Source organism: Manacus candei, unplaced genomic scaffold, assembly GCF_025592945.1.
Source record: "Manacus candei isolate 608988 ecotype Guabito, Panama unplaced genomic scaffold, ASM2559294v1 h1tg000041l, whole genome shotgun sequence".
NCBI lineage: Eukaryota > Metazoa > Chordata > Aves > Passeriformes > Pipridae > Manacus > Manacus candei.
The window spans coordinates 4322486-4339139 of record NW_026138089.1 but is presented as its reverse complement, the minus strand read 5'-3'; the positions used below and the strand labels follow the sequence as shown (position 1 = coordinate 4339139).

General features: G+C 35.9%; 1 protein-coding gene across 6 annotated transcripts in view; it reads left to right on the top strand.

Moving 5' to 3' along the window:
• The window catches only part of CNKSR2 (connector enhancer of kinase suppressor of Ras 2), a 205143-nt gene that overhangs the window by 72086 nt on the left and 116403 nt on the right, over positions 1-16654 (top strand). For all 6 annotated transcript variants that reach the window (XM_051794856.1, XM_051794854.1, XM_051794855.1 and 3 more), the window contains exons 5-6: positions 4258-4299; positions 13415-13534. In XM_051794856.1, the coding sequence (XP_051650816.1) occupies positions 4258-4299; positions 13415-13534 (162 nt within the window). The remainder of the gene's footprint in view (positions 1-4257; positions 4300-13414; positions 13535-16654) is intronic.

The window sequence follows — 16654 nt, the reverse complement described above, 5'->3', positions numbered from 1 at the left end:
GGATTAGTAGAAATGCTGAAATGTTGCTGAAAGAAATAATGCACATATTTATGCATTTCTCTCAATTTTTTATCCATTAACTATTTGTATGTATGTATTTTATTTTTTTAACTAGCATAATTTTATTCTGAAGTTAAATTATGGAGTTGACAGGAACTTAAAGACTGCCAAGAGTGCAGTGCAGCAGCTGCCTAGAATATGTGGCAAACCCATGAATAATAATAATAATAGTAGTAGTAGTGGTAATAATGATGGTATGTTTTGAGAGTATAGCCTGCAAGTATCCTGAGAGGTGTGTTTGATAGGTAATTGCAATAGGTAATTTGACAGGTTGCCAACTTGAACTTGTACACCAGATCATATGTATGCAAAAATAGAAGTGTTTTCTGTTGAATAGTTATCCCATAGTTACAGTGCTAGAGAACTGCATGAACATTTTTTTACCTATGGGATATGTGAGCAGTAGGATGAGTTGGCAGATCTTCTGTATCTCAGTACTTCAGATTTTGAGTTAAGATTTAATTGACTTGAGTGCAAAGAAAACAAAGGATAGGAAAAGTGCTAGTGTAATTAGCTGACTCCATTCCCCACTTCTGCGACATACGAAGACAAATGTTGAAAAAGAAGATAATAATAGTGAGGGTAGAACTAAAAGAAAATGGAAAAATATACCATCATAAACCCTGCTTTTGAAAAAAAGTCCACAAATATTTGTATTTTATGTATGTTTTTTCTCATGTGGTTTGTTCTAGCAATGTCTGGGGTAGGCCACAGTGATACGTGTACATTTTACAGCGTTGCCACAAGCCAGTGCTGTCTAATTCGATGGGTTTAATTTAAATGTACTTAGTAATTATTTCTTATGACATTATGGTAGGATCTGTGCAGATAAAACTCACAATTTTTTTTGTAGAAATAGTGCAGAATTGTGGTTATGAAGGTCAGAGCTTCTGGAAGAAATAAGTGATGCCTCTCAGCTGCAGTGTAGTGTAGATCTTGCTACCTTGCCTGGTAGTCTTAAAATTAGATTTTAAAACTATACCGGGATTGAAAATGCAGAAGAATCCTCTTCCTGATTTGTGTGGTTTGTTCTTGCTCTTCTTATTTTTCTCCCTTACTGCTTTTCTTTGTATTTCCAGTTTTGGACCTCATGTTTCCCTTTTTTTGGGATATTAGCCTAGTTCCAGCTGTCTCCACAAAGGTCACTTTTGCCATTCTTTATGCATGAGGCAGAGCTGGAGAGAGTGACTATGAAAATCTGATATTAGTAATAAACTTGTTCTCTCATGTTTCCCTTTTATGTCCCTCTTTTTGTGGATGACACTGTCCCATTTTTCTCTCTCAAACTACTTATGGCCACTATTTGACTGTCTTCAGGAAATGTAAATTAACACTTCTTTTGTTGCTTTATTAACAATCTGTGTCATTAATCTTCTAGAAAATAATCCACATTTAGAAAATAACATTATACGGTTTCAGCTGAAGCTTTATTTGGTTTGGTTAGAAGAAGATCATATACCCTAGCTTCAGTTATAGTATGGGAGTGAATGTATATAGTAAAGTTCAGAGAATAAACAGGTAAAAGTAATATATCTTGTATTTGCTGTAACTGTGTATTTCAGTTCAGAGATAATCACAGTATTGTTTAACTAAGTGAATAGCAAATTTTTATCTTGTGTAGGAGTAAAACTTGGTTGCAGATTTTTATGTGTGTTCTTGCTTTTCTGAAGTAGAAAAAAGTTAATGTTAAACTTGCATATGATCTGTTTCTTACCTTAATTGCAATGTTTTGATACTGTAGTTAAACAGATATTTAAGAAAATCTTTCAGGAGTAAGATATAGGCTTGTATGGAAAGAAGAGGCATTCTCCAGGTGTGGGTGGTATGCTACTAAGAATAAAAAATTATTTCTAATTGCATAATTAGAGACTTTTTATAGTTCTCAAGTGCTTTAAGCTTTTTTAGTTGAATTAAAATGGGTATGAAAAAGTAATAACTGTAAATGGTAAAGGCCCCCAGTAATTTGCATTCAGCTTATCATGCCACCTAAGGGATGTTTGCAGAGGGTGGGCACAGTTATCTTCAGCACTTGCTTAAAGATAAAGCACAAGGCAGCCAAAGGGAAATGAGCTGTTGCCTATGACAGAAAGGGACTTGTGGCTTTTGCTCTTGGGGCTGTTCAGAAGCAGCCTCAGCCCTCATCTCTAGGGATGGCTGCAGGGAAACGAGCTGCAGGGATCAGCTTGGTGACCTTTTCCTAGGTTTCTTTGAATCCTAAACTTCAGGGCTGCTCTGGTCCATGGCTCTTTACATTCCTGCATGTTTCCCCGAGTTCATGCTTAAATTATGTTTAGTTGGATATCAATCATGTATGGAAAAAAATATATTTTGGAATTGTTTGTGGTTTTTTTACTGAAACATTGCATTCGCTCTCCTCCAGTTTTTCTATCTTTTGTGGTTTACAGAACTGTTAATTTTTCTCTTACCTGAATATGAAGATGTAATATCAACAGTCTGCTGTCTGCTATGTGATGAACTCATTTAGCAGTTCCTCTTCCCAGACCCTGAATTTGTAGGGAATTATATATTGAGAAGTTAAGGGTGAATCTGTTCACAGACTGGATGCCTGAGAAGTTTTCCACTTGTTTTACTGTTTTTTGTGGATTCAGAAATATTTGAATATTTTATACATATATATACATATATACTCCTGGTTTGCTGAAAATAAGCATATATAGCTTCCTTCATGATCATGGAAGAGATTAATTTCAAGGATTTAGCAGTATTTCTCTGTTATTCACTGTTTTCTTGTTTGTAATAAACATATAGAGTATTTGAGAACCCAGAATCCTTCTTCCTTTAGTCTCAGACAGTATCCTCTCTAAGCTGAATGTTTAAACTTATAGTAAATTCTTCTTATTAACAATGAAATAATTATGTCTGCTTAAAAGCACTTTTTTTTTGTTCTTCAATATAAATGTTGCAATCTCTTCCTATTTTTGCAAAATGATTCATAAGAAACCATGCAGAAAATAGATATATCCAGATTGAAAATGTTACATGCCCTCCCACATATAACAATGAAATGTGTGTTTTGCTACTAAGATTGCGAATACTTCATTGATGTCTGCATATAATTAAATGTGTTAGGTTTTCTTTCTGGCTATACTTACTAGCAAATGTTTCCTGAATGCCAACAGCTGTTATTAGGAAAATGCTCCCTGATCAACTTGCTACTTCTGCATGGGTTGCTTTATATAAAGCTTAAGAACACATTGGCTTTTCTTACCTGAGTAACACTGGAAGTGTTTCATGGATTAAAAGTTCATTCTTTTTAAAACAGTTGCATATAAAAAAAGTTCTTTTTCTAGCATGATAAACTGATTTTAAAACGAGACTTTAAACATGAAAACTTCGTCCCATTTTTCATGTGGTTTATTAGATAGGACATAAAGCATCTGTTCTAAACAGAGTTTGCACTAATTACTGTAAAGTTACTCTTAAAAAAGAGTGGTTCTTTCACCAATGTTGGTTGCCTTTCATGTACTCTCTGCCTTGCTAACTCCATTTCTTTATATCCACTGAGATTTTGGCCTGTCAGAAAAACTTTCACAGTCCCAGACTCCTTTTTGTTAGTCTTGCCTATAGAACCTGCCTCAAACGCTGCATAAGGTGACGAGAATGTACATGAAGTCCCCAGCAGGCTGTGTGAAACAAGAGAGTCTGCCTCAAGTTACCTGTGTGTTTTATTTGGTGTTTCTTCTCCCTCCCATGTCGTGCTATGTTATAAACAATCAACATATGCAAACATGTCAGTTCAGCTCAGCAAGAATTGTTCATCTTAGTTTCCTTTCTTAGTCATTTAAGACTATTGCTGGTATTTCTGTTTTTCAGTGTTACCACTACAAGCAGGTAATTTTTGTCCATGGTCAGGGGTGACTGGTTGAAGGCACTTGTTAGGTATACATGGGACTAGCAGGTATGTGGCAAAAGGATGTAAAGTGGAGAAAGAGCATTATCTGTCTCAAGGAAGGAAGCAACAAGAACTAGGGAGTAGTTATAAACATTTACCAGTATTGCCTTTCTGTGGTGGCTTCACACTTTGGTTACATGAATCTTTTCATTCTGTCCAAGTCTGAAATATTTCATTTCATCCTAAGGACTTTTCAATTCAGTTGAATTCTTTTTAATGATAAATCAAGGAAGGAGGAATGATTGGACCAACTTAACCTACCTTTTCTGCTTTACTTTTTTCAGGATTGCACAGTATATGAAACAGAGAATAAAATTCTTCATGTGGTAAGTAGTGTTTGGATTTCTGTTAAAAAATGTATTTGTATAGACCACATAGAATTTTAGAGCTGTGTGGTTCGTGCTTTTTGTATGCAGTGCCAGTGTGATAATGAACTAGTCTGAATATGACCAACTGAATGTATAGAACTACTTGTGGATAGGTCATGATGTTACAAACCTGTCATATGAGAGCCAGGAACTTTGCAAGGGTTTGTCTGAAAAGTGTGCCTAAGTTTTAGATATTAATTTCTGTTTCATGTTGTGGCTGAGCTTTAGTGAGTATTAAATTAACCCAGATCTTGTTTCTAAAAGTTAGAAATGAAGATGATATCTCTCGGAGTGAATAATGAGTTGGCTTAATTTATTCACTATATTTCACATTTTCATATTATACTGGTCTTATTATAGATCTTAAGGAAGAAAATCCTGCATTTCTTTATTTTAAAAGGTGAACTTCCCAGTAAATTTTGCAGTACTTTTTTTCCCTTTTTTTTCCTATTGCTTCCATATCAAAGGCTTGACAGGCTGGGTTCTATAAGCTTTTGATACTTTGGTTTCACAGTGATGTGGAAATGATAAGTCTCCTTGTATTTTTAAGTTTCACTGACATGTTTTCAGCTGTGGGACACAATAAATTAGCAAATTTATTGATCTCATCTATGCTAGGCCAATCTCTACAAGTATATAAGTAAGGAGGTTTTTAATTGCATAATCTTGGCAGAGGTTAAAGTGTTATAAGTTTGAAATCATTATATATAGCCTGGTTTTCAAAACATGTTTGTTGTCTGCTATAAGAGATGAGAGTTCTGATATCTGCTATATACAGTATATAAATTTTACAAATCAGCAGTGTTAAGGCAGTGTTTAGAGTTAATACAGGCTTCAACAGACAATTTTGAGGAAACTGAAAGCTGACCATAAGCAATTGGTGAAAGAGGTAAATCTATGACTAAATAAGTAAAAGATAGGATTTGACATCATATTTCAAATTTGAAAGGTAGTATTTTACACATGCAGCTGAAAAGGTTGATGATAAATTGGAATTGAAAGCAGTCACAATTCCCTCTAACCTCTCTCCTTGGAAGACAGAAAAATGTGTTGTGGGTTTAACCCATTAGACAATCTGGGGGGAGCAATCTAACAGTAGATTAAAAAAGAGGATAGGAGCAGACTGCTGGATCAAAGTAGTAGATTTTTGTCCACATTACCTGTTTGTGGTCCAGTGGTTTACTTTATGTTGAACTTGTGTTCTGGGTTGAACATCTTCATTGTTCACATGGTGAGAAGTGTTATTTTGGCCTGTTGTGCTGTGGTTAAGGGCTGGAGCTCTGTAAGCACACATCTCCTGTGGGAATGCTGCCCTGTTTCCCCTGGAGCGAGCCTACTGAGTTCCAAGTTGGAGAGCAAGAAGATGCAGTGGGCACAGAGGGGGTTGTGAGACCATTCTTCCAGTATTGAAGTGCAAACGTGGAAACCTCCAAGGTTTACTTGAGTCTTCATATCTTCCTCTAAAGCATGGTGAAGTAGGCAACATCCCTTGCCAAAAGCAAGATCCTCAAATAAATGACTGATTGGTTTGCTTTAATTAGGTAGGGCCAGAAAATAGTTCAGGTGTTCATATTCTAAAGGCAGTAGTTTCTTTTGAAAAGCAGATGAATGCCCTCTTTCCTTCAGAAGTGGCAGTGTGGGTGTTCATGTGGAGATTGCTGAATCACCTTGTGCACAGATGGTATGTTTTAACGTCAATTCATGTATTCCCATGTTAGCTCTCTGGGTATCACTGAGATATTTTAAGAAATGGTGTTCTGTGGAGATGAACCTCTATAGCTTCAGCTTATATTCCAGAAAGAAATATTTTTGTTTGTTCCAAGCAATTTCGAGTTTTTTAGAAAAGCGTTTTGATTGCCACTCACAGTATTAGGTTAAGTATTAAACTAATCTCTGTTATTCAAGTAAACACATAGAATGTATCTAAAGGAAAAAGGTCTAATTGAAGAATTACAAAGTTTTAAGAAGAAATTACTTACTTAAACTTGTTTATTTCTTCTAAATGGAGTTCCAAAATGTGTCTGGGGAAAAAATGTCTCTTCTACAATTTTTTGCCCCAGGATTAAAGGAGTGTTGAAACAATTATTTTAAAGACAACTATATTTCTTAAAGTTTTGGTTTTTTCCCTGTGACTTTATTCACAGAAACACTTGGTTTCTCCAAGTGTTCTGCCACTTTATTTCTCTGTATGTTTTTTTCAGATTAGATTTTGCTCAGTAAGCAATGTAATAAATAAATAGTTAAATAATAATAATAATTTTTTGATATAACCAGAAAGTAAATTGCACCACAAAATAATACCAACAGAAGTAGATGGCTATAGAAAATATTAATTTTAGAAGAACAGGTTTTAAAATACACTGAGCCTAAATATGAAGGGATAAGCCACAGGTGTAGTATTTACTTCAAAACTGAAAATTAGTCTGCTCTTGCTAGTTTATATTTAGAATCTTTGTATTGATTTAGCTTTAGATGGTAAAATGTTTGTAAACCTGCTCAGCTTAAAAGGTTGTCAGTTCTGCTTATTTGGGGAATTATAAGTTAATCATTGCAAAAGTGTAAATGGAGCTTTAAAATATTTGAAGAATTGATTCCATCCAGCTGTTCAAGGCTGTATGTGATGGAAATATCCAGTACAGATTAATCCATATGAAGCAATAAAGTATTAAAGGGAGCGCAAAGCGAGAAGGACTAATTATAGAAACCAGGCTCTGGTCAGATTAATAATAAGTTTTAACTGAAAAATTTTAATAGTCTTTCTTTTAAGTATTTTAGTTTAATTCCATAAAAAAAGAGAACGTTTTCCTAAGGAATTTCACTCTTTTAAAATTGGACTGCATTTCCTGCAAAATGAAAATGCAGTTTTATTGAGTTGGGAAATGGTAGAAAGTGAATCTGCAGAGTGAAGCTAATATTAAGAAGTTTTTTGAAAAACAAATGAGCTATTTAAACTTAAAAAGAATTACTAAGTTGAAAGAGAAAAGAACAAGCAATGGATCAGAATGTTCTTTTGGTAACAGCCTTGTTGAAACCACAGTGACAGTAATTTGCTCCTGCCCACTATATTTGAATATTTGTTATAGAACTATAAAGGACTAAAAATACATTGTCAAAGGTATCATTTTTACAGTCTTATAAAAGAAAAAAAGAAAAATGAAAAACTAACCACCTTCTTTTTCTCAGGAGTCTATACCTTGCAAATTAAACCAAGCAAGCTTCATTCTAATAGAAGCCTCTCCTTTTACATCCAAAATAAGATGTAGTTCACAGTTTAAACTTCACATATGTAAAAATACCAGTTCAGGCCCACTTGGTTTTAATATTGCTGGAGTTATTGATGTATTCCATACAATACAAACAATGTTTTGGACTAAAATTACTTTATTAATAATTATTTGGTTTGGATTAAGCATTCTGATTAGACTTCATTTTCTCAAACAGCTGTAACTAGCAGAGCTGCTTCTTTTTTTTTCCCAAACAAATTAAAGTTAACAGTGCCCGGATGTTTTTGCTTACTTTTAGCCTTGAACATCCATATATTTATGGATATCCTTTCCCTCATTCAAATGACATAGGTGAGGAACTTGGTGAGGGAGGCTGGTGCTGTTGTTGCCCTGGGAATGTGTTTCAGCCAGGATGCTTCAGTATTGAAATACTTGGCAAGATAGATTTAAGCTTGGTCACTAGCCTGGGTAAAATTAAGGACAGGGACAAACAAGTCTGTTTGCTTGATCAGAAACACTTAGTGACCGTAGAGCTGCCTGAATCAAACAGATAGAGAGTTTGGGGGAAGACCATGTCCTTAGGTACTTGCACTCTGCTGCAGAAGACAGATGTTTTCCCAGGACATATTGAAGTAGCCACAGAGAATTGGAACAGATAGAAATCTAATTTAGTCACCTTTAGGTCCTCATCCCTCTTGCTGAAAGAAGGAATAATTATAGAAAAGCTGTTAGAAATTGGTACCCTATGATCCAAAAATACAGATAGAAACTAAGTATTACCTGCAGGTAATGCTGTAGGGCATAAAGTACTTTCCTACTGGGGAAAAGATAATATTTCCCTTTGAATTTCTACCAAACAACTAGGTGCTGTGTGGTGATATTTTTGTGCTCCTTTGAATCATTTAACTTTGCACATAAAGACTGTGGTGTAGCTTCAATCTGCAATTACAAGTGTGTCACTTGAATAGAGAGTTACTGCAAAAGAGAACTGAAGTTGTTGCTAGAAGGCTTATAGTGAGAACAGGGACTGTGCACAAAAGGAGAAAATGTAATAATCTGTTGATTTCTCTCAGTTAATAATTTGTAACTTGCGTTTTTTCTAGTGTGGACAAATTCTTTCCCTTTGTTCAGCTACCTTGCACACTGGAAGCTGAGTGCAGCTTGAGGAAGGCTGGGGATTTTTAATGCCTGCTGATTTTTGTGAGAGCTAGTGGGTCCTCAGCTTCCTGTGGCCTCTTACTGTAACTAACACTGCACTGCAGCAGGCAGTCAGCAGTTACAAAAGATAAAGGAACCTAAACTCATTAACAATGTTTTCATAAACAGAAGTGTAGTTTTAGAAAGCATCCAAAGGTACTCTACCATTAAAGAGAAAAGGTGAGAAGATAGTACTACCATCTGATTTTACTGGCACTAAAATACACTTCTATGATACAGCTTGTCCTGAATAATTATGTGTTCATAAATTTTTCGGAACAAAATGAGTAGCATTTCTTCTATTCAAATTAATTGAGTAGCCTACATGCAAAGTATTATATCAGTCCATTTTTTTCCATAAAATAAAATAACTTATTTTTAATATAATTAATCATTTAAAAAATTAATATTAAACCCCCTGGATTTATCTCACCTATATAATTTCTCAAATTGGATTTACATGTGCTGAGATGAAAGCTCCAGTGAAGTCTGGGGTGTTTAGGGAAAATTTAGTCTAGCTAGAAGTAAAGTTACATAGAACATAACTTTAAATTTAGGCAGGGTTTTTGCTTGAGTGAATATGGGATGAACCTGATGAGCCTTGGTAGGAACTATATAGGAAGAGAAGCATAGGGAAGTCACAGATGGTTTATGTGGGAACTTTCGAAGTGCAATAGCATATTGTCTCTGTTAAATTGACATTGCTTCTGTGCTAGGCACAGGCAAGGCACTGGATGGTAACTGCATTCAGAGCCTCTAGTTAAAAGCTGGTGTAAACTGACACAGCTGTACCCTATGAAAATGTCCCAGAGCCATCCAAGCTCTGATATATTCCTGGGCCTGAATTTCCCACTTCCTCCTTCTCCCATCCTTGACAGACATACACATCCCTCCAAAAAAAACCTCAAACAAAACCCCACAAACTGTGAACGAGATGTTCCTGAGAGTAAAGGTGAAGAAAAATGCATTATTTTGCCTGTGTCAGCCTCTGGATGTGTTTCCAGTGAGAACCTGTGTACCCTCTCTTTACAGGGGGGAGGGAATATCTGCTGTGTAAGAGTGGGCTTCTTGCTGTCCTGGCTCTGGACAAACTCAAAGTTCATGACAATGTCTGCTTTTAACATAAGCCCAATAGATTCTTGATCCTGCTTACAGTTCAACTCTTTAACCAAGAAATATTTAACCAAAAATATTTAAGTGTCCAATAGTTTATAGGGAAACTTGTAAAATTCGGTAAGTATGCAACAGAAGCAAGCTTCTCATACTTTCAGAAGAAGCTAAAGGCATTGTTTTTTTATCATAGCAACTGCAAGTTTTGGATGGTTGGGCAGAACCCAGGCTCCTAGTTTAAAAAAATTACTTTTTGTTCCCAAAGTCTTGAAACTATGCCAGAACAAGAAAACTCAAATAAAATGCTTAGTGTTCTGAAATTAAAAGATCAGTTTAATTAAAATCAAATTAGTTAGTCATTCCTTGGAAGTCCAGGCAAAGTGAATATGCCAATTTGCTGTGCAATAGCAGTGAATCTTAAATTCATAATCCTCCTACAGGATTTGTGTGTCCCTCCAAAGGAAAGGACACACAAAGAAAACATTTTTCAATTAAATGAATTTACTGGACAGAACTATTCCATAATTACTAAGCAGATGATTCTGTGATTAGGTCTCATTGTCCAGAGTGGCTGTTTCTTGAGCAGCTCTCTTTACGGGTGCAGTTAGTTATGGCATGTTGTCTTACTGAATCACTCGGGCCCACTAGAGCTCTGTTAGAAGAAATATAGCTAATTCTGTTGGTCAGAAATTGAGAGAAGTAATTCAAGAACTTTAGTTAGTTTTCTTTTTTTTTTTTGTACCTTCTGTTTTCTTTTGCTGTTCCCAGTCACCTTTGATACTCATACACGATAATAAACCTGATAGCATTTAAACAAGCTTTAGAAGTTATCTGTCTTAAACTTTTGTCTTCACTGTGGTGAGTTCTGGGCGCTCATGAAGTGGAAAATATTTTCTAGTAATGCAGCAGTTTTGCTCTACATATAATTTCTAGGAAGGTAGTTGTGTATACATCCTCACATGTTGAATGAGCATTTACATTTTGGAAAGGTCATAGAATTTCAAGCCTTAATCTGAAAGTGCATCCTGTAGTCATTAAGTCTTTTCTAGAGACTTTGTTGTGGCCCATTTATTCTGCTTAGAATGGGTATGATAACCTACTGTTGGACTGCAGTGTGAATATCTAAGGAAGCTGCAAGACTCAAAAGACAATAATTTTTTAGAAATGCGTTGAAGCATATGGGAGATTTTTTTATCCTAGCAACTTCGTGATTTTGACATCCAGTATTCCCAGAGCTCCTCTTGGGGAACATTCACACCACCTTGTTTTAGAATTGCAACCAATATAACAGTATTGGAATGCTGATCTCCACAGACTTGCTGTGTAGTGTATGCTGTACCCCTCTTATGGAGAGGCAGAGGGAGAGCAGCTGCTCCAGGGAGCAGCTCAGCTTAGGCTTCTGTTCTGTGCCACATCCTAGACTTGCCCAGCTCCTCACCTTTCCCCATCCTCTGTCAAAGCAGCTGAGGACTTTTCTTTTAATGAGGAGCCATGTCTGTGACTGACATACCTTGTGTTGGGTGGTAGGAACGCTCCTTTTCTGTCCATTTTGGCATCTCTCTGAAATGCAACAGTTGAAAAATAGGAGAAAAAAAATAGTTCACTGCAAGCAAAAGTTTCTCTGAAACTGCTAAGAACTCCATAAATTTAGTAGTTTTAGAGGAAATTAATAGGAAGAATAGGTGGTGAATACAAGTCTAAAGTTATATCTGTTTTTGTCTGCAGAGAGGAATTTATAATGTAGGTCTCTTCACTTTGCATATGGAGAACTGAGTGCTCTGTAATTTTTTTAAACAATTTTTCAATAATTGTCAGTGCAATTACAAGAGGTATGAAAATACAAATAACATACCAATACTGTGTTGAAAAAAACCAAACAAACAGAAATCTAAGTTTTAATTTTTATTATGGAATTTTATATAGTTTTTATATTTTAAAAATGTCAGCTCAACACAATTTTTGTGTATCCAAAAGCCATTAAAAGAACCCCAAATTTCCATAAAGTTCACTTTTTCACTTCTTCCTATTTCAGGTAAAACACAAAATATTCTTGACCTCATTTTATATATTTCTTGGCTTCCTTTATTCAGTAATGATTGTGCATCATGACAAAGCAGAAGGGGCGGTGTGTGTGGCTATGCTTGAAAGTAATATTTTTTCTGGAAGAAGGTCGTATTGGTAATAAAAATTTTATTATATTTTTCATTTGATTCTGATTTGTTTTTTCCACCCTGAAACATTATTTCTCAACAAAACAAGTGATCTATATACAAATCTAAACTTTTAACTGTTTGTAAATAATTTGAAGAGGAGAAAATCACAGTATCCTCGTATGTAAAAGGATTAATATTTCACTGTACTTGGATTTATTCTTTTTTTCTTTTATAACTTAAATTTTTTTATTTACTTTATTTACATAAGATATTTGTAGATTGTCATTTGGAATTATAATAGTGATTTGACAAGGAGGCTATATCCAGTTTTATATTATTTTTCTATAACATTGTAGTAGATATTTTTTACTGTAAGAACTGTACTATGCAGTCTGGTGGTTGGCTGGTGCAGCAGTTGTGTGCAGTTGTGTTTCAGTCTTTTGAGGAGACTGATTAGGTTTCATCTTTTGAATTTGAGAGCAGTTAAGCTGGTTCTTAATTGATTTTGGAGAGACCTGCAGTTTTGGGACCAGAAGAATGTTCTAATCCCTGAATTTGCTGACAAAATTGTATCTGGAAATCTAAACAGGGAATTTATTTAAAGTTGCTGAAAGAGGACTTCATGGAAAACTTTGAAAATCTCAAAGATCACTTTCTTACAAAAATATGAGAGAAAGATAGGAAAAGCTCACAGCTTTTCTTCCTCATGAGAAGAGGGTTTTCAGGGAGTGAGAGATCAGGAGATAAACAGTACCAATTTGACAGTCCTGGCCTTTTTAGAAACTTTTTCTGTCTTGCTGCAAAGAGGCTGCCAGCGATAACTGGTATAAGAGTTATCCCATCGGGTAGTGGTGATTTGTTGTAATCTTCATATCTGCAATAGTAAATCATGCTTGGCAGCTGCAGAACATGAGAAATCCAGTCCAAAGACAATTAGCATGTTTTATTAGTGTAGAATAAACTTCAGAGTTAATGGGAGTTACCTGGCATCATTAAGAGCCTGATTTTCATCTGTGCTGAACTTCTGCATATTCAATGGAAATTAGTGGGGTTTGGGGCACTTACTGTCTTTGCAAAAGGTGTGGGCAGGGTGAAGGTTGGAGCTCAGCACAGAGAATGCGTGAGAGCAGCTGGCACAGTCCCTATTTCTCTCTACTCAGATGCAAAAGCATTTGCCTCTTATTCTTTCCTGTTCTGGCGCTGTGTTAGTTCGAGGTCATCACAGAAAATGTATTTTGTATTGCACTGCTCACTGAGGCCTTTTCCTCTCCTCCTTATTTTTGTCTGCCTTGTACATACTTGCAAAACGTGATGGTTTAAATTGTATGTTGATGCGCAAATAGTTTGCAGTGCTTATTGTGACATTTTCTTTTCTTTTTTCTTTACCAGTGTAAAACTCTCTCTGGAGTCTGTGATCACATAATCTCGCTCTCTTCTGACCCACTGGTTTCTCAGTCTGCCCATCTCGAAGTGATCCAGCTTACAAACATCAAGCCAAGTGAAGGGCTGGTAAGAAGTACGCAGTTAATCAAACCCACCATCCAGGATGAGAAAGTGATTTTTTAAAAATCAGTTGAATATATGGAAAGGAATAGGGCATTTTAGCCTTTCCTGTTTTAAAGCTTGAAAATAGTTTGATTACCCAGGCTAGTTTGGTTTCTCATGCAGCTGGGCCACCAGGGATGTATTTTGTAAAGCTGACTGAAGTATGCAGAGAGTTCAGTGAACAGGGAGAAATGAGTAAGAAGTTCTTGCCATTTATACTAGCTTCTGGAAAATGGTTCAGATTGTTCTAGGATCTTGAAGTCTGAAGGGATTTAAATTACTAAGATCAACTCAACCAAGAAGTTCGCGTGGGCTTGTGAACAAAATCTGTCAAATTCTGGAAAATGTTTCATAGTATCTCTGGGTTATAAAGCTATTTTATGTTATTCAAGGGCTCTATAGGCCTCCTGATAAGTAACTCATTGAATTTTATTGCAAGAACTCTGCATTCTTAATCAGGTGCTTGTAAAGGCTCTCAGTGCAGCCATCATGTGTTTGTTTTTCAAGAGATGACCATTGATCTTTTGTTTGCTCAAGTAATCCAACACCCACTGCATGGAAAAAGCCAACACTGATAACAATTCTAGCTGCATGACTTTACGTCTCATAATATCTCTTCCCATAATTTTTGAAGGTAGAGTAGAAGGTGATCAGACTACCGTTAAACATTTTTTTGCCTAAAGAACGAGCTTTTGTAGCTTCTGCCCAAACTTATTCTCATTCCATTTTCTTGAATCTTCTTGAAGAACTGTACTCTTTGCTGCATGATTTTAAAGTTGTCTGGACTTTGTACTTTTGGAGAATATTTTGGTTTGTGGGTCGGTTGTTGCTGGGTTTTGGTTTGATTTATTTTTTTGACAAATCTGGTATACCAAGGTATTTAGAGCAATTGTACACTAAATTAATTTTCTTTCTTTTGGAAAATCACTACTAAAATATGAGAACAATCCCAAACACTTGGATGAGTAAATATTGCCCCATCCTTTATTTTAGTCTGCAATTTGTTTTCCCTTCCTCTTCCAGCTTTCTTTTTTATCTCTGAATGCATTTCGAAGTTGTCCTTCAGGATATCAGCTTTTCATGGATTCTCCCCTCCCTCTTTTCCCTGCCCTTACTCCTGTAATTTTAGCTCTTATACCACTTCACTGCAGTCAACCTTTTGAAATCCTATCTTCTACTGTAATTAGGAAATCTTCTTCCCCTTTCTCTTGATCACCTTTTTATGAGTTCTGTCCATTTATATCTGAACTGTAATTTTTTTTCTTTCTGTCTTTGTGACTATTTTGTTGTGGTGTTTTCCCCTCATTTAAGTCTTTGTGTCGGTTGATGTTAACCATTACTGACTGAAAAATGTTGAACGGTTTTTTTGTAAATAAGAATATGTTTCATGGGGCTGTTCCTGCTGGGTAGTTGATGAGAGAATCTCTTTCCTTCTTTGTGCCTCTGTTTTACACCCTGTGTCTGTCTTGTCTGTTTAAACTGGAAGCTCTTCAGGCAGGGTTTTTTCTTTTACTGTGTTTGTGAACCAACTCAACAGGGTCTTGATGCTGACTGAGGATTATTGTGTCATTGTCATAAAAATAATTATATGTATTTTTTTCTGAAAAGGCTGATAGCAGTCATGCAGTATACAAGCCTTAGAAGGATACAATGCTATTTTGACACAGTCATATTTTTTCCCTTCATCCTTGCCCATATTCCACTATTCTGTTGCCTCTGCATTGTGCCGTCTCCTGTAGATTGTGAGCTCTTCAGAGCAGGCACCAAGGAAGGTCTGTTTGCATGAGAAGGGTGAATATCATAACCTTTCTCTTTGTATCAGTGCCAATCTTGTTAACAGATCACCTTTGTCACATTGTTCTTGGTGCTTTATATGCTTTTGGGTTGTTGGGCTTTTGTTTCTTTGTTTTTTTAAACTAACATCTTTCAATTAAGATACAGTGAATGCATATCAGTACTGCCCTATTGAGTGCTAAGTGTGTCAGTAAGAATTTATGGTGGAGCTTGGAAGTGAGAATATTCTCTGCACATCACAAGCACTTGGATGAATGTGAAGCTGGATAACTTCTGGACCTTCTTCCAGGATTTGTGCAATTATGGAGGTGGAAATATGATCAACTTTCCTGTAGATTTTTGACCTGCATGACAGTTCTGTGCTGGCTCTACCAAGCACTAAATAAAATGTTCTATAAGGACGGAAAGGCTTCAAGCAGAAGGAAAAAGACAAGGATGACTGCTAACTAGGAAGATTTTTTTGTCACCTATCATAAACAGAATATCTAACATGTCTCAAATTCCATAGCTAAGAAGCTAAAGTAAATCTGGGAGAGAAAAAGGAAAGAAGAAGAGAAGGAAATTAAAAGTTTGGAACTCATGGTAAATATACGATGGAATTAAGAAAATGGTTGAAGTTTTTACAACTTAAAAAAGATTGGAGCACTATCAGAATGTTTTAATAAGCACAAATAGTTCCTTCACTGTGTTTGATCTTTTCTTGTGGAAACGTAAGTATTTGTCAGAGGTAAATGTAAATTGTCAGACCAATACCTGAATGCAGAAGGAATGTGTAAATGTGTTGCAGGGTTTACCATGTCTTATAGATATTAAAACTAGCTACCATCTATGACTAAATAACTTGTCAAGCAAGTAAACCTGTCAAGCAGAAAATGTTGTTGTGATGTGGGGAACCTCTTGTGTACTGGGTAAAGCAATGTTATGGGTCTGTTTTGGGATTGGTGTTCTGGTTTTCTTTCCCCTTTCCCCCCCACCCCCATCCCTGGTGTCTTTCCCAGGTGACTGGATGCATTCATGTGTTCTCCAGTGAGTGTTGCTGGGGGAAAAGATACTGCATAACCACTGCGGGCTGTAAGGGTGAAAAGAGTTTTCAGGGTAGAAAGTTATTTAAAAAAACCATAAAATGGACTATGTGGTCAGCTTTGCAATCACCAGCCTGCTCCCATGTGTGATCCTCTCTTTTTTCCTTTTTTTTCCCTTTTTTTTTTTTTAATTTGAGGGCTTCTGAGTTGTTTCCTCTGTATTAGTGAGCAGAATTTAATTTTGTGTGTTTTTACTCTGCTGATGTTC